Source organism: Centroberyx affinis, unplaced genomic scaffold (genome assembly GCF_046629955.1).
Source record: "Centroberyx affinis isolate AG114_WGS23_722 - 3 ecotype Tasmania unplaced genomic scaffold, CSIRO-AGI_Caff_v1 ptg007921l_1, whole genome shotgun sequence".
NCBI lineage: Eukaryota > Metazoa > Chordata > Actinopteri > Beryciformes > Berycidae > Centroberyx > Centroberyx affinis.
Window position 1 is genome coordinate 1 of NW_027283974.1, and position 21,553 is coordinate 21,553.

The 21,553-nt window shown below is 40.4% G+C and overlaps 1 protein-coding gene across 1 annotated transcript; it reads left to right on the plus strand.

Annotated features, from left to right (window-relative positions):
* The first annotated feature begins 3,614 nt into the window (after positions 1–3,614).
* Positions 3,615–21,338, plus strand: LOC139639911 (cyclin-dependent kinase 16-like). The gene is made up of 8 exons (XM_071514064.1): positions 3,615–3,702; positions 3,975–4,095; positions 6,037–6,134; positions 6,467–6,572; positions 7,371–7,413; positions 8,041–8,131; positions 8,224–8,295; positions 14,996–21,338. Exons 1-8 carry the CDS (start codon positions 3,615–3,617, stop codon positions 15,031–15,033), a joined length of 657 nt encoding a protein of 218 aa, XP_071370165.1. The 3' UTR covers positions 15,034–21,338.
* Positions 21,339–21,553: the final 215 nt, after the last annotated feature.

Here is a 21,553-nt window from a genome sequence, read left to right on the forward strand (position 1 = left end):
CCGAGGTGATAGGTTTTACATTTGTAACAATATATACATACTTATTGTCATACAGGTATTTTTCCAGACAGAATGAAAATAGCAAAGGTTATTCCACTTTTTAAAACAGGAAATAAACACAGCTTTACTAACTACAGACCAGTGTCTTTGCTTTCACAATTTTCCAAAGTGCTTGAAAAACTGTTTGTACAAAAATTAGATACTTTTATTGAAAAGAATAAATTGTTTTAGTGAGAGTCGGTATGGCTTTCGGACAAATCGATCTACAGCTTTAATGAAAATAATGGAAGAAATTACAACAGCAATAGAAAGTAAGAAGTACACAATAGGGGTATTTATTGATTTAAAAATGAAAAAGTTTTACTGTCTATAGATGGAGTTTATATTGAAAGAGTATTTGAATTTAGATTTTAGGGTGTAATAATGGATGAAAAACTGACATGGAAATCTCATAGCATATGTAAAAACAAAGGTGTCTAAGAATATTTCTGTTTTGAACAAAGCAAAGTATGTGTTAGATTACAAGGCAATGCAAATTCTGTACTGTTCACTTATTTTGTCATATTTTAGTTACTGTGTGGAAGTGTGGGGCAACACGTATATGAGCAACATAAAGCCATTGTTTATATTACAGAAAAGAGCAGTAAGAATTATTCATAAAGTGGATTCAAGAGAACACACCAACAGCCTGTTTATTAAGTCAGGACTAATGAAACTTAAAGATTTAGTTGAGTTACAGACATTATTAGTTATGTACTGGGCAAAAAGCAGAGTATTACCAGAAAATTTACAAAAGTTGTTTGTTTTTAGTTCAGAGGACGAGGACCATAGAAGGAAATTTAATTTTAAGCATCAGTATGCACGGACCACTTTAAAGCAGATGTGTATTTCAGTTGTTGGTGTCAAACTGTGGAATTCTCTACAGAATGATTTAAAGGGTTGTATAAATATCTTTCAGTTCAAGAAAATGTATAAAGAAAGAATAACTAGACTATATGAAGTTGTCAGGTAATGGGTTTCCTTAATTGATGGTGAATTATTGTGTATGGCTTTTGATTCTTTTTTATTTCTCATGTTACTGTAAGTATTGGTTGTTAAGTAACTGTAATTGACAGACCATCTATTTCTATTGTTTAGTTATGTTTTGAGTAAGGGGCAGGCAGAATAAGATTTTCTTCTCCCTGCTCCTTTTCGGTCATGGAATTAGTTTATTGAGTTTATTTATATCAGGGACCATGTACAAAATACATTAATCTCAAACAAAGAGAGAAGATGCTTTGTACCAGATTTAGCTGCTAGCTAATTTCCATCTGTAGTCCCTGAATGTGTAAATTGAGTTGTGTTTTGATTGTGAATTGCTTTTTTTTCTTTTCTGGAGCTGTGCATTACCATGAGCGGAACAAATAAATAAATAAATACATACACTACATGACCAAAAGTATGCGGACATCCCTTCTAATTAGTGGATTTGGCTATTTCAGCCGCACCTATTGCTGACAGGTATATTAAACCGAGTTCACAGCCATGAAATCTCCACAGACAAACACTGGCAGCTGAACGGGCTAAACTGAAGAGCTCAGTGACTTTCAGCGTGGCTCTGTCACAGGAAGCCTCCTTTCAACGAGTCAGTTCACCACAGGAAAGCCTTTCAACGAGTCAGTTCACCACAGGAAAGCCTTTCAACGAGTCAGTTCACCACAGGAAAGCCTTTCAACGAGTCAGTTCGTCAGATTTCTGTAACAGTTGTTCCTGTGAAGAGGAAACGTCTAGAGCAACAACAGTCAGACTGAAGCTCACAGAACAGACCGCCAAGTGCTGAAGAGCGGAGAGAGAACAAAGTTTCTGTCCTCGGTCCAACGCTCATTACTGAGTTCATAACATCAGCACAGGAGCTGTTCATCTGGAGCTTCAGGAAACGTGTTTCTGTCGCTGAAACGTGTTTCTGTCGCACACAAGCCTGAGATCACCATGCGAAATGCCAAGTGTCTGCAGTGTGAAGCTCGCCGCCATCGGACTCTGGAGCAGAGGAAAGGCATTCTCTGGAGCGATGAATCATGCTTCACCATCTGGCGGTCTGACAGATGAATCTGGTTTGGTGGATGCCAGGAGAACGCTTCTGCTCGAACGCCTAGTGCCAACTGTAAAGTTTGGTGGAGGAGGAATAACGTTCTGGGCTGTTTCATGGTTTGGTCCTTAGTTAAGTGAAGGAAATGTTAATGCTACAGCAGACAATCACATTCTAGATGATCATGTGCGTCCAATTTTGTGGCAACAGTTTGCTGAAGGCCCTTTCCTGTTTCAGCAGGATGACGCCCCAAACACAGAGCCTGACCTCTGACCTCAACCCTACTACCTTTGGGATGAACTGGAAGTGGACTGCGAGCCGGGCCTGATCGCCTGACATCACAGCAAATCCAGTAGCAATGTTCCAACATCTAGTGGAAAGACTTCAGAGTGGAGGCTGTTACAGCAGAAAAGGGACCAACTCCATATTAATGAACAGGATTCTGGAATTAGATGTTTCCACAAGCAGGTTCCACATACTTTTGGCCATGTAGTGTATATATGCATGTATGTATATAGAATACAGTTTATAATACACACACTCGATTATAGGTACAGTATGTGTACAGTATGTGTGTGTATATGTTGAATATTGTGTACATACACATGTATATATGTATGTGTATCTATATGTATGTATGCATATATGTATGTATATTAGGGGTGTCACGATTCTCCAAATCCACGATTCAATTTGACTTTCGATTTTAAGGTCACGATTCGATTTGATTTTCGATTTAAACATTTTTTTTTTCAGCACTGACAGCTATGCCATTGTTAGTGGGTGCCATGCCATTGTTCCGACAGCCCATTATTCTGAAACCCCAATAGTCCGAAAAATGTCCAATTGGACCGAAAGCCCATTTGTCCGACAACCTGTTATCCCGAAAACAAACGCCCATTGCTCTGAAAATACACACTCTCCCTGTAGTTAGAAAGATAATTTAAACAAACATTCCAAATAATAATTATAATGAAATGAATCTACTCTGAGGCAAATTTATCCTTCTTTATCTGTCCATTGTTCACACTAAATCTTCCATTGTTTCTCCAACAAACAGAAGCACATGGCTAATTATTATGCAGAATGACATCATCGGACCTTCTCGGGTGCAACGGAGGAAGCTGGCTGTCGGACCTCACGGTCGGATATTTACTCTACAATCCTGCTTCTCTGGTTGGAATTCTGCAGCGTTCTATGCAGCAGTGATATTAAGATAGTAGTGAGGCTTAATCCCCTAAGAAGAACAAGCTACTCATGTTTTCTTCATGGACGCACATGGTCTGATGTTTGGAGCAGTCGAGTGGTGTAGTTGGTAAGTTACCGAACGTCAGTTCTGACAGCCGTATATATACACAGATGCTCCCAATCAACCGGGGGGAAAGAGGGTGTGAAACATCAGGAGGCAGCAGGACCGACTGATTGCAGGCCATGAATCTTTCCAACTGCAGGGAGAGTGTGTATTTTCGGAGCAATGGGCGCTTGGCTGTCGGACAAATGGACTTTCGGTCCAATGGGACATTTTTCGGACTATTGGGGTTTCGGAATAATGGGCCCTCAGAACAATGGGCGGTCCCCCAGTGGGTGCTGCGCTGGTGGGATGGTGTCTCGAAAAGTAACGCAGCTGCAGGCTACCGGTGAGCTCGTTAATTAGCAGCTACGCTGTGTCGTCATTGAAATTTTTTTTTTTTTTTTTTTTTCGGACGTGTGCAAGTAGGAAGGGGTGGAAAGAAAAAAAAATACTGGGAGAATTGCGAACCTGCTTGTGATTTCGAAGGTCGAAATTGAATGCTCATTTGGATCGATTTTTGATTTAGAATCGACACCCCTAATGTATATGTGTGTATGTAGAATGCAGTACATAATACACACTGATGTAGCCTGGGTTAATCCAGTCTGTGTGTTTTAGGTTTGGCCCGGGCCAAGTCCATCCCTACTAAGACCTACTCCAATGAGGTGGTGACTTTGTGGTATCGTCCACCAGACATCCTGCTGGGCAGCACAGATTATTCTACACAGATAGACATGTGGTAAGTTGTTACTGGAATACTAGTATTAGTATTGGTACTAGTAGTAATAATATTAGTAGTGGTAGTGGTAGTAGTGGTACAGTGATATCCTACTGAGCAGCACAGATTACACAGGTTGGGTAGTAACACAATACTTTACGTATTATTGTATTCCTTTACATTACCTAGAAAATAATGTATTTTGATTACAGATGCTTGTGAAAATTAGTGTATTGTTAAACCTGGAATAAGCAATATCAGCCCTTCTAACCAATCCTGAAGCTCATGTTGCTGTGTTGAGATTTCATTGAGACATAATGATGGAAACCAGTATCCAGCTGTGTTGCTGTTTTCTCCTCTTTTCTAAAGCTTGTTGTCAGATTCTGCTCCTGATCGAAGCTCCTCCCCCTCAATTCAGCAGCTTTTCATTTTTTTAAAACTAGCTCGTCTCCCTCGCTGTTTAAAAGCGATGCTTTCTCCCTCCCATTCCTGAACATTTTCTCATAATGGTGGAATCGATGAAGTGAGCGAGTGAGTAAACTTGTTAAACTAGTAAATTTGTTAAACTAGCAAAGTTGTTAAACTAGTGAACGTGTTAAACTAGTAAAAGTGTTATACATGTTAAACTTGTTAAGCTAGTAAACTTTTAAACTACTGAACTTGTTAAAAGAGTAAACTTGTTAAACTAGTAAACATGTTAAACTCGTGAACTTGCTACCTGCCTCACTTGTCATTGTGGGACATGTGACCTTCAGCAGGAGGAAGATCTGTCAAAGTGAGACTGGTAACTGGTGAGACTTCTCCGTAGGTACGGTTAGCTTAGCTGTTAGCATTTATGCACAGTGCTTCCGTACTGCAACTTTTAAGTGAAAGTAATAAACTCAGAAGGCCATTTAAATAGTGGCAGCTGGTCTACGTCTTTATAAAATGAGTCACAGTAGAAAGTTGGTGTTTGTGGCATTCATTCAATGTTTATACGCTGAAATATCATTAAAATTACTAAAATATTACAAAATATATTACCAAAAAGAGACATAGCATGCAGTTGGACATGCTGAGATGTTTATCTCGTTGCCATTGGATACAGGTAGAGGCAGGAAAGCCTGAATTTTGTAACCAAACATAACTGTACTGCTTGGGTTGCTATACAGCTTTGCTTCTGTTTGTTAGTCAATACAGACAGAGAGATTTTTTTGATTCACTTTTGTGCCTTTGGCAGTTTTTAGCCCCGTAACAGCAGGGGCTCTCCTCCTCTCCTCTCCTCCTCCTCTCCTCCTCTCCTCCTCTCCTCCTCCTCTCTTACTTACTCTATATTACCTCAGCTGATGGTAAACAAGCTGATGTAACAAACAATATAGGAAGAGATTTTGACAACAGCCTCTGAAACATATCTAATATTATATCTTTGAGAAATTGATATGAACTATTGTGATTTGATATGAACTCATGATGTCATAGCAGCAGATACCCAAGGGAGGTTTAATTCTTATGCTTGTTTACAAGACACGATGGACATTTGGAAATCTTGTTTTCTACATTTATTATTAAAACAAAACTAGCTTCATAAAGAACCCTCCGATTTGTTCAAATAAAAACAAATCAGAGAAAGCCCAGTGAGGATCTTAAAAGGTTCTTTTAATATTGGTCCTAAAACAATTCTTTATAGCACCAAAAGGGTTCTGTGCTATGGTTCTGTGCTGTACTAGTATGAACTATTTTGTGGTACTATATAGAACCCTTTGTAGTAATGGGACATCCTACTGGGCAGCACAGACTAGGCTGCACAGACAAGTGGGAAGTTATTATTATAGTACTACTAGACTACTACTGTGAGCTGTCTGTCTGTCTACCTGTCTGTCTGCAGGAGGGTGGGCCGTATATTTTCTGACCTGTCTATCTGTCTGTCTGCAGGGGGGTGGGCCGTATATTTTCTGACCTGTCTGTCTACCTGTCTGTCTGCAGGGGGGTGGGCTGTATATTCTATGAGATGTCGACAGGTCGACCTCTGTTTCCTGGTTCCACCGTGGAGGAGGAGCTTCACTTTATCTTCAAGCTGCTGGGTAAGAGAGAGAGAGAGACGCAGAGAGAGAGACGCAGGGAGAGAGAGACGCAGAGAGAGAGAGACGCAGAGAGAGAGTTGCCGTCACAGGATTTTCAAGAAATTTAAGGGAATGATACTAATCTGGTGTAATAACAGTAATGACTGATGTGTAGATGGTGTGCAGGAGCTTTTTCTTTCTTTCTTTGTCTTCTGCTCTCCTGTCAAAAACGTTTTTTATTTTAAAATAATGCTGTGGATCTTTCATATGGAAGGAATTTAACGGAGGTAGAAAATATACAAACTAAGTGTGTGTGTGTGTGTGTGCGTGTGTGTGTGTGTGTGTGTGTGTAGGTACTCCTACAGAGGAGAGCTGGCCTGGGATCAGCTCTAATGAAGAGTTTATCTCCTATAACTATCCTCACTACCGAGCTGAGAGACTGAGCAACCACACACCCAGGTACACACACACACACACACACACACACACACACACACACACACACACACACACACAGTCAAATGTATTACTTGTGTCATAAGGGTTACAGCTGTTTTGGTTTGTCCTTACTGTTGTATTTGGAAAAAAAATACATTATTTCAGTATTTAGAGTAGGCATTTGGCATTACTTTTTGTTAAGTGATACAATGGTCATCAGGCTAAATGATACGTCAGCGGAGTGATACGTCAGCGGAGTGATACGTCAGCGGAGTGATGCGTCAGCGGAGTGATAAGTCACTGGAGTGATAAGTCAGCGCAGTGATAAGTCAGCGGAGTGATACGTCAGCGGAGTGATACGTCAGCGGAGTGATAAGTCACTGGAGTGATAAGTCAGCGGAGTGATACGTCAGCGGAGTGATACGTCAGCGGAGTGATAAGTCAGCGGAGTGATACATCAGCGGAGTGATAAGTCACTGGAGTGATAAGTCAGTGGAGTGATAAGTCAGCGGAGTGATACATCAGCGGAGTGATACGTCAGCGGAGTGATACCCTTGTGATTGAATTTGCACTTGAACAGTAAAGAAACCTAAACTGTTTCTTGTGGCTCAACTCATTTCATTGCTGTTAGTGTAAGAGAAGAAACATGACAGTTACTAAGAGGGTTAATTGTAGAAGGTGCCATGCAGAAATAAATGTATCTGTGTGTGTGTGTGTGTGTGGTGTGTGTGTGTGTGTGTGTGTGTGTGTGTGTATGTGTGTGTGTGTGTGTGTGTGTGTGTGTGTGTGTGTGTGTGTTGTGTGTGTGTGTGTCTCCAGGCTGGACAGTGAAGGAGTGGAGCTCTTGTCCAAGTTACTACAGGTCAGTAAACACCTTTCTTCTCATTACAATATCCTGACTATAAAAGTGACTCTGTTGTTTCTATTTTTATTTGAAAGACAAGAAGGATTTACAGATGTGTAGTGGTTTCAGTTTTCAGCTTATATCACAATGTAAACACAAAAAAGATCTAGTAACTGTTCACATTGGACCTAACCATAACCCTACTGATCCTAAACAAAACATAAACAAAGCACAGTTATGAAACAGGAACAGAAAGGAGAAGGTAGGAGTGGAATAACTGTACGAGGGTTACAGTCAGTCAGGCGGCTTCCTGCTTATGTATAACCAAATATATATAAATATAAACATTATATAATATAATTATATAATATATATTGATATTGTGTGATACTGTCTGTGTTTTTGTAATATGTGGTTATGTTCCCTTGATGTTTTTTGTGTATTGTAACTGCTTGCTGTAAATCAAATTGCTCCATTGGGGATAATAAATAATACTAAAAAATATGTCTACTGTCAGTATCCTACTGTTAATGTCTGTCTACTGTTGATATCCTTTGTCTAATTTGGAACTGTAATATTCACTGGAGCTGTGTGTGTGTGTGTGTGTGCGTGTGCGTGTGTGTGTGTGTGTGTGTGTGTGTTCAGTTTGAGGGGAAGAAGAGGATCTCAGCAGAAGAGTCTATGAGGCATCGCTACTTCACTAACCTGGGAAACAGAATACTAACCCTGCCAGATAGTATGTATACACACACACACACACACACGCGCGCACACACACATACATGGAATAATACTGTTAAATGTGTAATATTCCGATTTGTATTTCAGCAACGTCCATCTTCAGTCTGTCAGATATTCAACTGGAAAAAGAAGCAGTCAGGCCGCCCCAGTCTGACTCTGGTAACACACACACACACACACACACACACACACACACACACACACCACACTCTAACAGGCCCACTGCAGTATAACTGGAATAGTGTGTGTGTATGAAGGGTGGAAAGTGCCAAAATTAAGGAGAAACAAGCCATCAAACACCTCACTCTCAATGGAGACGCCAGGCAGGCGTCAGGTGTTCAGGTGGGTTAGGCAGACGCCACCAGACCCTTGATATTGTATCAAGGGTCTGAATCCAGACGAATCACGGTTGAGGGGGCGGAGCTTTAAGCCTCAGTGTCATCTCAGCGTTTTTGCAACGTGGAGCTCAGCGTCGCCCGGCCTGGTATATCAGACTGTTCCCAAATCCTCCGGGCAAACAAGCCAGAACATCTATTCCAGATACGCGTTCCACAACAGCAGTAAACTTGTTAAAATCCTCCTCACTTAGCTCCATTTCTGCTTTTTACCATTTAGTAGCTTCCTTGTCGGTGACTATACATGAGTCTCCATGCATCTCAGGGGCAGAAAGGCTACCAGTAGCCACTCAGTTCATGTTAGTTAGTTAGTAATCGGAGTTCCCAGAAGTGATAGCAAAGATTTTAGTTTAGTAAGTGGCCATATATTTTAACATCATGCCTCGCAGTTGCTAGTTGCTAGTCGCAGGTGCACCCTAGACTGGAAAGAATAAAAGCAACCCCCGAAATCAGCAGTTACAGTAGGGTCCTGCTGCAGCCCCGGAGAAGCCCTGGCTTCATAGCAGTCACCCGAACCCCTATCCCAAACCTCGCCTTGCCTAGCCAGGGGCTTCTCCGGGTCTGCAGCTGGGTGCTAATGAAGTAGCAATCCAGCTAACATGTACAATTTGTTGTCAGATGTTGCCTTTTTCAGTATGTACACCCATGCATCATAGGGCTTTGCCTTCACACTGTGACGCTGGCTGGGTAAGACCTCTGCTCTTAAAGTCCCACTGAAACGGAAGTTAGAGCGTCTTTAGCTTCTGTCCTGTGATGTATTTCCCAGTGAAACGGATAATTTGAGCGGTGTACAGTTACAAGAAGGATTTAAATCAAATCCTTCGCATTTGATTGGACCGCTAAACAGTGGGCGGGGCTTAGAGTTTAGCGTGATACAGAGCTACAGAGAGAAGCTGAGCTACAAAGGACTGTTGGCTCCACACACACCTCCCTCACCTGTTGTTAGATCAGGAGGACAAGGGAGAGATGAATGAATTAGACCTCAGCCACATTGTTTTGGAAATGAAAACAAAGTTTTTGCCCACTGATATCCAAACACACATCTCTTCCTCTCTCTCTCCATATTGCTCTGTCAGCTACGACCCAGAAATGGTGAAGTGCGGTTGTATATGACTGGTGTGGCTAGCTAGAGGTTGAAGAATGATTGATGGGTGGATGTCATGATATTATTGGTTGAAATTGGTTAGTTCATGCTTACATAAGCACACAGTATATTTTGTTTTACAGAAAGAGATCAGAACAGATAACAGGATGAGTAAATGACAGAATTTACATTTTGAGGTGAACTATTACATTAAAGTTTATTTCTTGCACACCAACCCAGCCTTTCCATGTAGCATCATGTGCACATACAGCACAGTGTCCTCCTCCTGAAAGGGGATCAATATCTTATCTTGTCTTATCTTATAAGAAGGGCTTTGCTAAATTACGATAAAGATAATTGTCTTTCATTGATGCATATAGGTGACACCAAACTTAAAATGATAGGCTACATTTGTGAGAGGACAAAACAGTCTATAGTGCAGTCTATAGTACAGTCTGTAGTATATAGTACAGTCTGTAGTACAGTCTATAGTCTATAGTACAGTCTATAGTCTATAGTACAGTCTGTAGTACAGTCGCTAGTACAGTCTGTAGTAGTCTATATTACAGTCAGTAGTACAGTCTATAATCTATAGTACACTCTATAGCAAAAGAGCGGCTCAGTGGAGCGTTGCACTATGAGCAATGAGCAAAATGTTTCATGGCTCAACTCTGCTCACATGCTCTGATCAGAATATTAGAAACTATTATTGAACTTCATCAGACGCTCCATTAATTAGCAGCAGAATCCCTCTCAATCACACTCGCTCCTTGCCAACTTAATATGTACACTACATGGCCAAAAGTATGCGGACACCCCTTCTAATTAGTGGATTTGGTTATTTCAGCTGCACTTATTGCTGACAGGTATAACAGACAAACACTGGCAGCAGAACGGGCCGAACTGAAGAACTCAGTGACTTTCAGTGTGGCTCCGTCACAGGAAGCCTCCTTTCAACTTTGTTTTTTTTATTTAACCTTTATTTAACCAGGCAGGTCAATTAAGAACAAATTCTTATTTACAACGACGGCCTGGCAAGAGGACAGAAGGACCTCTCGAAGGGTTAGGGGAAAGGGGGACAAAACAAACAAAAAAAAGGTAATAAAAGAAAAGCAAAAGAAATTTAACAAAAAACATCCAGATAAGACTAATGAGACTATCAGACACAAATGTTACATACATCGCAGAGGCAGAGAAACCCAACACAGTATGGGAACTGGGAAATAATCAAAACACACACCAAACAAACAACCAAATAAAATTACAAGCAGAACAGTCAAATTTGTTTGGAAGTTAAAGGGCTGGATGGCAGTTGCAGGTGTGTGTGAACATCTCTGCAATAGAGTCCTTAAAAGTAGTGAGGGAGATAAGTTTGTCCAGTTTCAAAGTCTTTTGCAGCTCATTGCAGTTGCTGGAAGCAGCTAATTGGAAGGAGGACTCGCCAAAAGAAGTATTAGCACAGGGAACTTCTAGCGAGATATGGTGAGCAGTAGGGATGTGCGGGTCAGGTTTTTTCCAACCCGCGACCGTCCGACCCGACACATAAACATATCCGAACCTGACCGACCCGTTTTCATACACATAAAACAATGACCCGAACCAGATCCGCAACCCGAAAAAAAAAAGATACAGGAAACCAGGTAATTTTCCAAAGACTCGTGTCACTAAGGTAGCCTAATACTTAGTGCTGCACTGTGCAGTGTGCGCAGAATATAATGTATGGATGGCGGGATAAACCAGCTGGAGATTGGAGAAGTTTACTCCGTTAATTAAATGTAAAACCCATTGAAATTTAGTCTAGAATTACATTGTGTGTGTATACTGTGTGTGTAGCCCATTTGACCCGCACCCGCCCGACCCGTTCTCAATATCATCATCTTTCGACCCTAAACCGGGAGGAGTCAGACCAATGAGGGTTTTGTAAATAAGTGTAAGCCAATGAATCTCTCGTCGAATGTGTAACGATGGCCAATTAACAGAGGTGTATAAGTCACAATGATGTGTTGTATAGGGGGCGTTTGTGGCAAAGCTAATTGCTGAGTGGCACAAAACATTAAGGCGTTCAAGGTTATTCTTGCTTGCATGTCTGTAAATGACATCGCCATAGTCAAACAAGGCGGGATAACAGGCTTCCTACCAAACCACATAACTTTTGTTTTAGATGTGTTCAAAACAAGGTTAAGACCAGAGAAAGCCACCTGTATACTATTGAAGCTGTCTTGAAGAGAGCGCAAAACAGCATCAGGGGAAGGTCCAACTGAATATAAAACTGTATCATCTGCATACAAAAGAATCTTTGACTTTCCTACTATACTGACAATGTTATTTATGTATAAGGAGAACAGAGTGGGGCCAAGGATAGAGCCTTGAGGTACACCTTTAGTAACAGGCAAGGGCTGCGACACGTGGTGTTCTGATTTAACGCACTGGGTTCTACCAGACAAATAGCAGGAGAACCAGGCTAAGGAATGGTAGTTGACACTAATGTTACCAAGTCTGTCTCTGAGAATCGAGTGATCTACTGTGTCAAAACCTTTTGCTAGATCAATAAAAATTGCTGCACAATGTTGTTTGGAATCAAGAGTGGTAATAATGTAATTGAGGACCTTAAGAGTTGCAGTGACACAGCCATGCCCAGACCGGAAACCAGATTGCATACCAGAGATAATACTAAAAGTGTCAAGATATGATGTTAGTTGCCTATTTATACTTTCTTCCAAAATCTTAGATATACAAGGCAAGATAGAAATTTACCTGTAACAATTAGGATCAGTCTGATCACCCCCTTTAAACAAAGGTAAAACAATAGCAGCTTTCCAAGAACAAGGGATTTCAGCAGTTTGAATGGATAGATTGACGAGATAAGAAACTGGGGCAGCAATTATGGGAGCAGCAACCATGAAATAGTAAGGTCATCAGAGCCAGATGGTTTTTTATGGTCTAGCATAAGTAGCTCATCCAGCACTTCATCCTCAGTGATAGTACGAAAACTGAAAGAATGTACTGAAGATGGAATGGCACTGTGTAAAGTCACAGCTTCAGACAGGCTAACAGAATTGGGGGCCTGGGGGAGTTGGTAGAATCAAATAAGAACCCAGATGTGATGAAATTGCGATTGAAGACCTCTGCCATGAGCACCTTGTCTGCACCTTCTCAACGAGTCAGGTTGTCAGATTTCTGTAAGAGTCTAGAAGCAACAACAGTCAGGCTGAAGCTCACAGAACAGACCACCGAGCGCTGGACCGCCATGGGATCATTTCCTTGCATGGGCACTTCTTGTTTCCTTGCATGGGCACTTCTTGTTTCCTTGCATGGGCACTTGCTCGTGCACAAGGTCTCACTTAGTCTTGCAAGTTTTGCCATGGAAATGCCGCCATACCCGACACAAGTTGAAAGCTTTCACTGAAAAGGAAACATTTCCTGCATGGCTGATGGCTGCAGAGAAGCCTGGGGGTTAGAGTGCATGAACACACACAGTAGTGCTACACAGTACTACCTCTGTACAGTACTGTTAACACACACAGTACTACTACATAGACACAGTACTACCTCTGTACAGTACTGTCTGTACTACTACACACAAAGTAGTACTTCTGTACAGGACTGTGAACACACACAGTACTACTACATTGACGCAGTACTGTGAACACACACAGTACTACTACATTAACATATTCCTACCTGGGTACAGTACTGCCAGTTAAAGTATTAGGGATTAAAACTTCAATGTTTTCTGATGATTATCTTCTGTTGAGTGTCACTGCACCTGTAAAGAGTCTGATTCCAGTCAGTGTGATCAGCACACCTCTTGTCATTATTATAATTAATTAGGGGTCCAAGCACGTAGTGCTGGGAATCCTATTGTTTTTGTTAGGATTATTATTCCGCTTCTTCTTCTTGTTCTTCTGCCGTAAAAGTATCTGGATCTCAGAAACCGTAAGAGCTACAGCGACCAAACTTGGCTGATAGGTCCAAAGTCTCAGCCACTACTCAGGCAACGAAACCCAAGTCAATTGGCCTCATGGTGGCGCTATAGCAAGCAACTTTACCTTTTGGCCTATAACTTCTGAACCATATGGGCCACAATCAAAATTCCACTTTCCCTGGATTCCTTGGTTCATTCTGCATCCATCCATATAGGAGCCACCCATTTGAATTTTGTACAAAACTGTTTTTTCGCTACTCCTGGTGTCCAATCGTCACCAAATTTGCGACACAGCATGTCTGGACTGTTCTGCACAAAAGTTATTGAGCAGCTTTTTGATATTCCACACCGTTTTCATATAATCGACTTCCAAAGTTTGGTCAACTGTCGTGGGTGGGGCCTATTTCACAAAAACTCAGGAACGCATTGTCCAATGGTAACCAAACTTGGTGCACGTGTGCAGGTATGTAGTCTCAACTAATATAAAAAAATTGGTGTCATTTCGCCTATAGAGGGCGCTATAGCAACATTTCAAATTTTGAAAGGCCATAACTCTGTGACTGTAGATCATAGGAACAAAATTCCTTGATTGCTGGATTCCTTGGGCCAAGTCACATCTATCCATATAGGCCCCGCCCACTTCAGCCCACAAGGTTTTCTGCCATGTTGAATTTTGTCCAAAACTTCTTCTCCTACATATTTTGTCCAATCTTCACCAATTTTCGCTCACAGCATGTCTGGACTGTCCTGCACAAAAGTTATCGAGTAGTATTAGCAGTAGAGTAGTAGTAGTTTTGATAGTCCATACCGTTTTGCTACAACTGGCTTTCAAAATTTGTAGACAAGGCCTAATATACAAAAATTGCCATAAGTCAGGAAGTTGTTGGCCAACCTTAAACAAATTTGGTACATATGTACACAGGTCAATTCTGAGGTAGCATGCAACATTTGGTGGTATTGTAACCATAGTTGACCATAGTTAAAATACTCTAAGGCTCTAAATAGCCTATCGCTTGGACAGTCTCATTACTTGGCCCTATTTTTTTGTGCTCCCTCCATTGCCCCCCTGTGGACTCAGTAGCCTAATGGTTAATGAATAGGTCTACCGTGCAAAAGATCATGGGTTCAAATCCCATGGGTAACGCTGTCTCCTCACACCACTAACCTTGTGATAACTAAGCATAATGTCTTAAGTTTCTAATTTTTGGACAAATGACCATATGAAAAGATGAACTTGACAGAACTCACAGGCCAACACAAAAGCCGGTGTTAGACTGCATGTCCGAACTTCACAACATGTTATTTTTTGTGTGTGTCTTTCTACCTTCTGTAATGTTTTGTCTATCTGTCTGTCTTATCAAATTGTGCTTGGACCCCTCAATCGCCGCTTGCGGCTTTATTATTGTTATTATTCTTACTATAGAATAAAAGCTGTATCTCTCTCTCTTCCTCCAGTTAACAGTCTATCCAGGAGACAGAGTCTGCTCTTCTGAGAGAAACAGGAATGTGGACAGAAAGGAAGAGTCAGCTGAATAGGAGGAGGAGACAAGGAGGCGAGGAGGAGGCGACGAGGGATCATGAAAGGAAATACAATGAGGATGGATGTTTTTTTTCTGCAAGAAGAGCAGTGGAACTCCCATAAAGCTGATGACAAACAGGAAGTACAATCAGGGAAAAAATGAATTTTCATCAGGACTGAAATGATGAGTTATTGTTGACATGACATCCCTGCTGTTTACATGGGACACACACACACACACACACACACACACACCAAGCCACCAGATTGCCCTCTGTCTGTCTGTTGATTGAGATGAATCAGTCATAGTTTTCAGGCTGTACTTTCAGATGCAATAATGAATATGAGCAGCCATGACTGCAGGCAGATTGGGAACATCTTACCAATAGAAGTGAAGTATGTTAATAATGGCATCAGCCCTCCAGCTGTTTTCATTTGAATATTCAGTTATGAGTGGGGAGCTGAGACAGACAGGACCCTAGCTCAGTTATGTATGAATGAATGAATGAATGAACACACGTTTAAGAGGTCAAAAAAGAGAAGACATGTTTAAGATGAGATGTGAATTCTGTCTTCCATTTTCACAGCAGAGCTAAAACAGATTCTTATCTTCTACCAAGACTCCTGCTTGACTTGTTCCCTACTTTCGCTTTAACAAGTCTATAGTTTAGGACATTTAGAAGGAAGATGTAGTGCAAGACAAAGTAGACCTGAACCCTGACCCCTAACCCTGAAACCTAATCCTGACCCTTAACCCTAACCCCTGATCCTGATATTCCAGCTGGATGGATGTTGTATTCAGAGCAGCAGTATTATAGTAGTTAACTGTTAATGTGAAGCAAGCAGGTTGGAATGGCAGCTGGTTGGTATTAAACTTGAAGACTGTTGTCAGGAGGACTTGAACAGCAAAGTGTTAACCCGCTTTCCACCGAACAGAACCTGCTTCAGTGCTACCGACAGTTCATATTTCCATGTAGATACGTTACCAGTCAAAAGTTCGGGGACACCTTGACTGATTGTTCTGTGTTCCTCATTCTCTTAAAACCATTTTGATCTAAATGTTTGAAATTAGTTTCTTAGTCAAATATAAATAGTGAAGTTGATCCTATGTATGAATGTCTTTCCAAAGCCTTTGCCTTTCCATCAAGGCAAAGAATCTAAAATATAAGATAGTTTTGATTTAACACTTTTTTTGGTCGCTGCAGAATTCCATTTGTGTTATTTCATAGTTTTGAGTCTTTACTATTCTAAAATGTGGAAAATAGTAAAACTAAAGAAAAATGTGGTGTGACCAAACTTTTGACTGGCAGTGTACATACATGAAGACTTAGTTGACCATCCTAAACTTTGCCCACCCTTGGTTACTGTTGCTATGCTGGACAAACTTTGTCACATCCTGCTGGCTGGAACATGGCGGAAGCCTTGCAAGCTATCAGGGAGCATCATCACCCAGACGTAAAAATATATAATTACCTATGGTGGTAAAACAAAAAGGAAAATTGAGGCCAAATCATTCTGCTTGCAATGCAAGAGGGAGAAGTTCCATTAGTTGTTTTTTTGGAGACTGAAGATACAAATATCACCATTTAATATTGTTATTACACAACTGGGTTAGTTAGAAAGTCAGCTATCTAGTCAGCTATGGATAGTTTAATAAGAAAATATCTTTGGACTGTAGACTAAGATGAATACAGTGCCCAAATTTCTTGGTAAAGCCATATCAGATAGTATCTGTACAACCTGTCTGTCAATCAAACTGTACAAGTGACTTTCAGCAGATTTAGCTGTCCTTTGTAATAGTTTTTGTATGTAGTTGATGGTGAGGGTTTCTGCATGGCCAAATCAAATTCTGACATTTGAGCAAACCCATTCTGGATTTAGGAAAAGTGTAAAAGGTAACACAATCTACATGGGCAAGGTATCTGGTGTCACTTTACTGTTCCCGCATCTTTTAAGCCCAAAAACTCAAGTGCTTTCCATAGAAACCAACAGCATGATTGTCCAACTGAGATAAAACTTGCAGGTTAAGTAAGGCCCGTTACACATCATTCGTTAGCAACGAGTGCAACAACGCAAAGGGCAACACAAGGAGCGTTTCTCACATTAATGTGGAGCAAAGTGTGTAGTTCAAAATTTGTAATGACACGAACGTCTGCTGCAATGTCATTTCAAGTAGGGACACTAAATCAAAATTACTGCTAATTGAGTAAATACAAAAGAATAAATAATTTTTCTCTGTAAACTAATGAAAATGGTGGAGGCACAGTCAGAAGAGACGCTGGCTGATCTGGCAAGAACATTTTCTTTTGGCGGCTATGGAGAACGTACCAAAGTACACATTCTTCTACAGAAGCCATTTTAAACCCTCTGCTCATAGGGCAGTGCTCCAGATAATATAATATTTCATGCTCAAGACTAGAGGCTTTACACTCCCTGGTGGATAAATGCAGTATTACCTCAGACAGAGCTGGAGGAAGCTGCTGGATGTGTGTGTGCTGTGTCAGCAGACAGCTAGTGCAGGTCAAGAACTTGCATTAGCATAAGCGTGCCTTGGTTGGAGTCTGCAATGGACCTAAGATCAGCTGCCAAGCTGTGATTGGAGGATCCAGAAAAAAGGCAAAGCTATAAATCCCATAGGTCATAATAAATTGTATAAATCAAATGCAGGTCATCATTACTTCCACAAAAACACACTGTACATCACTACTGATGTAAAACAAACTGGTTTAATTGAAGCTGGGTGGAATCAAGCAGGGATTCATCAGTTCAGTAGGGAACCCTAACCCTCAAGACCTTCAGGACAACAGCATGAGAGGAGCCTTCATGTTCTCTGCATGAATGTCTGAGTGGTTTTTAGGGGCAATTAATGTTCAGTGACAAGACCAAGTATTGTTCCAGAGCTAAAGTCAGTCATTTTAAAGTCTTTGGACACGGGGCTAACGGACCTTTTGCTGTTGACTCTACATTTTAACAGATTTATCATCAAAACCAGGTGACCAAAAGTCAGCTTTTGATTGTGGCTCTTTATTGGTCTTGATGTTAAACCATGTTAATATAATGACATTGTAAAAATCCATTAAAAAGACCAACTGTAGCTCACTTGAACACTTAAGTATATGAATGGACATGTAAGGGTTAGGGTTATATAAGGGTCTATGGAGAGCTAGTCTGAAGCTGGTTCGAAGCATTTTGCATGTCTGTGTTTTATGGTACGATGTACAGTAATACTGTAAATGTACAGTAAACAGCTGTTAGGGAGATGAGAAGGCTGCCTTTCTCTCAACATTGTCTTTATCTTAAGATATATATATATAAAATATAATTTTCATATGATTTACCATTGAGTATATTATTGTTATTATTGGGTATTTTGTATTGAAGGAAAATAAGCTCTGTAAGTTGAAAACATAATCAGTGTAAATATATATTTTTGTTTAATTTCAGTTTTCATAGCGTGACCTCCAAGCTAGGAGGAGAATTGAGGAGAGGGTGTTGATGTCACCAGAGCCTCCTCTGACATCACCATCCTCTCCTTACTCCCTAGTTGGCATGACAACGCTGCTGTACTTGGACAGTGAAAGTTAAAGTTTCTGATTGTCTGAGAGAGTCATGGGACGCTGCTGAAGGGCATGCTGGGAAAGCTTTCCTTTCATGTTATAACACCAGACTGTTGGTTTGGTTTAGAAGGTCCAGGGTCTGTTGTAATGGCGCAATAAGAGCTTCTGTCACGTGTACAAGTCCTTCAAACTAATTTATTTATAAACTTATTTAAATATCAGCTGCTGTCAGGTTCTGTTAGTGAGCATTTCTGTCCTTCAAGCTAACTAATGGGTTTCAATAAGAGCTTCTGTCAGGTTCTGTAGGTAAACTTTTGTCCGTCCCAAGTGGGTTTCAGTAGTTTGTATAAAAGTGATGAAGTGTGTAACTCCCAGGCTGCAGAGCTGCTGGACCCTGCTAACCCTAAACCCAAACCCTGCTGGACCCTGCTAACCCTGAACCCGAACCCTGCTGGATCCTGCTAACCCTAACCCAGAGCTGCTGGAGTCTTTTATTACTGACTGACTGATACAAAACAATGAAGCTTTAATGTCACTTTGTTTTTAAGAAGAAATCACTGAGAAAAGATCCAGACAGCAGAGTAACGGGCCTGGTGGACAGAACCACAGACAGAACCACAGTACCGTTTGAGGACTGGAGAGAGATTTAAACTCATTTTGTTTATATGTGGAACAGATTGTTTGCTGTTGTTGCCGATGTGAAGACAAGACAATATTATTATTATTATCTACCAGACTGAAACAATCTTAGCAATAGAAGAAAAATATTATTGATACAACAACAATTCATTTGAGTTTGTGTGAAGCTGTTTCCTCAGAGGAAGTGAAGTGAAAGGTGAATAGTTTACCTGCTGTAAAATGTCTGTGCTTCTCTGTGTAGAAGACAACTGACAACCAAGCAATACCTTCCAGTGAATATATGGCTGCGTTTCCACAGAATGTGTTCAGCTGGTTGCCGGCTCTGAATGGGGAGAAACCCAGAGAATCTGGATCGGCCTGTCGAGACAGACATGGAAACTTTGATATCTGATGTTCTTCGATAACTTTGAACAAGATTGCTGAATGTAATTTTACTACAAACAGTGTTGTCATGTTTAGATCTTAGAGATGCCATAATGCAAGCTGTGGTCTTTTCATGTTCTATAGTTTAGAGAAAAACTGTTTTAAGTTTGTTTGATGAGGGAAATGTTTTTTATAAACAACTTTATTACATATTGACTGGAATATCAGTTGGTCAGTAATAATCTGTATAGCGTGTGGTTTACCGCCAGCTGTAATCACAGTTTAAAACTATTTAATCTGTTGCACGCTGCAGTAATCTGTTGTCCAACTGCTGTTACACTGGCACAGAAGATCTTTTAACTCTTTGTATCCCACATGGAGTCAGCTCAGGTGTCCCACGTATAAAACTGACTGGGTTAGATGGAAACATGTATAAAATACCGGCATAACAAACATACTCATTTACAAATACACAAACATCGGTCAGTAGCCGTTGAAATGACTCATATTTGTCCATTTAGCATTCGATGTCTAGCATTTAAAATGTAGTTTACAGTAAGGTACCAAGTGAGGCTTTGGTGACTAAAGTTGATAATCTTTGTGATTAACTTCCTAGAGTCCTGAGGTATTTATTAGCATTGTGAATAACAAAAATCTGTCAAATGGTAAGAAGTGATGGTGACACTAATACATTTCTTCCCTGAGCAGGAAATCATCCTGAAAATCATGTAGCTGATAAATACATTTCTTACCACAGCAGCTAAACCTAAATGTTCCCTGTTCTACATTAACTAACTGAAGGAACATTCAAACAAGTTTATTAAATATAATCTCAAACACAAGCAGGATTTACAAGACTGCAGCCCATATCCAAAATAATTTTGTTGTACTTTTTTTGTTTCATTTTTATGTTTGGGTGTTCTGGTTGATTTTTGTGTTGAATAAAAAATGGACATGATGTATTCCAAACCCTAAATATTGTCACCATGAAACGGTTAATACCTTCATGAGAAGGTTTACAGTGGGCTGAAGAACAAGTTCATTGTTTTTTTTTATCCTTTAGCCTCTCTGTAATTAGTAGTAAAGTAAAAAAAAAAATGCACAATGGCACTGTCATGTTGACTTTGGTTTTTGTAGATGAGCCCCTCCCCAATATCCCCACACACACTGAGAACAAGGTAGAACTCCCATGAAAACCTGATTACAACAAAACGTCATAAGCTTTAATGGGAAGAGAGGAATCGTCCTGCAGGACAGACAGCAGAGTGGACAGATGGAGATTAAATGTTGAGAGAAAATGAACATAAACAACAGAGTGGACAGTAAGGACAGTTGTCTCTGCACATTGCTTATACATAGGACACCTGATCTAAGTACAAAATGTTAAAAATGTCGTTTTCTCTTCCTTTCTAAATGAGCTAATGTGCTTTGTCTTGATTGACATCAATGTACTGACACTATACCAAAGTTATCTGCAGTATATTGCATGATTGAAAGGATTCTTCCAGATGTAATTGACAAGTTGTCTCTTCTATGCTGTTTATTCTTTTAATATCCTTACATCTTCCAAGAAAGCACTGCAAAATATATACTGCTATAAATGAGTCTGCATACCTGGTATATCAGTCCAAGTATGGAAAAGTATCTTGAAAGACAGTATATTATTAATGGTGTAAAATTATGTTTATTAAATGTATTCTATATATAGAGAGAGATCAATAAAAACTACATTTCTCATGAATGTTGGTTGTGATTTGTAGCAGCCTCTTCAGCTAACTCCTCTTAGCATCTCAGGTGTTGATTTAAGGGACTTTAAACTTCATGTAAAGGAACCTAGAAGAAACATTGTGTCCAGTCAACTTCTTTCCTCTTTAAAACAAGTTAAAGGCTGGTGTGTTTCTCTGGTCCTCTGGTAGTGACATTTTTCTGGAACTT

Bases quoted from the DNA above. Each gene is read 5' to 3' on its own strand.
- LOC139639911 (XM_071514064.1), top strand. From the start codon at position 3,615: ATGGGCCCTCAGAACAATGGGCGGTCCCCCAGTGGGTGCTGCGCTGGT. The intron at 4,096-6,036 runs GTAAGTTGTTAC...GTCTGTCTGCAG, and splicing joins TCTACACAGATAGACATGTG to GGGGGTGGGCTGTATATTCT. The intron at 7,414-8,040 runs GTCAGTAAACAC...GTGTGTGTTCAG, and splicing joins TCTTGTCCAAGTTACTACAG to TTTGAGGGGAAGAAGAGGAT.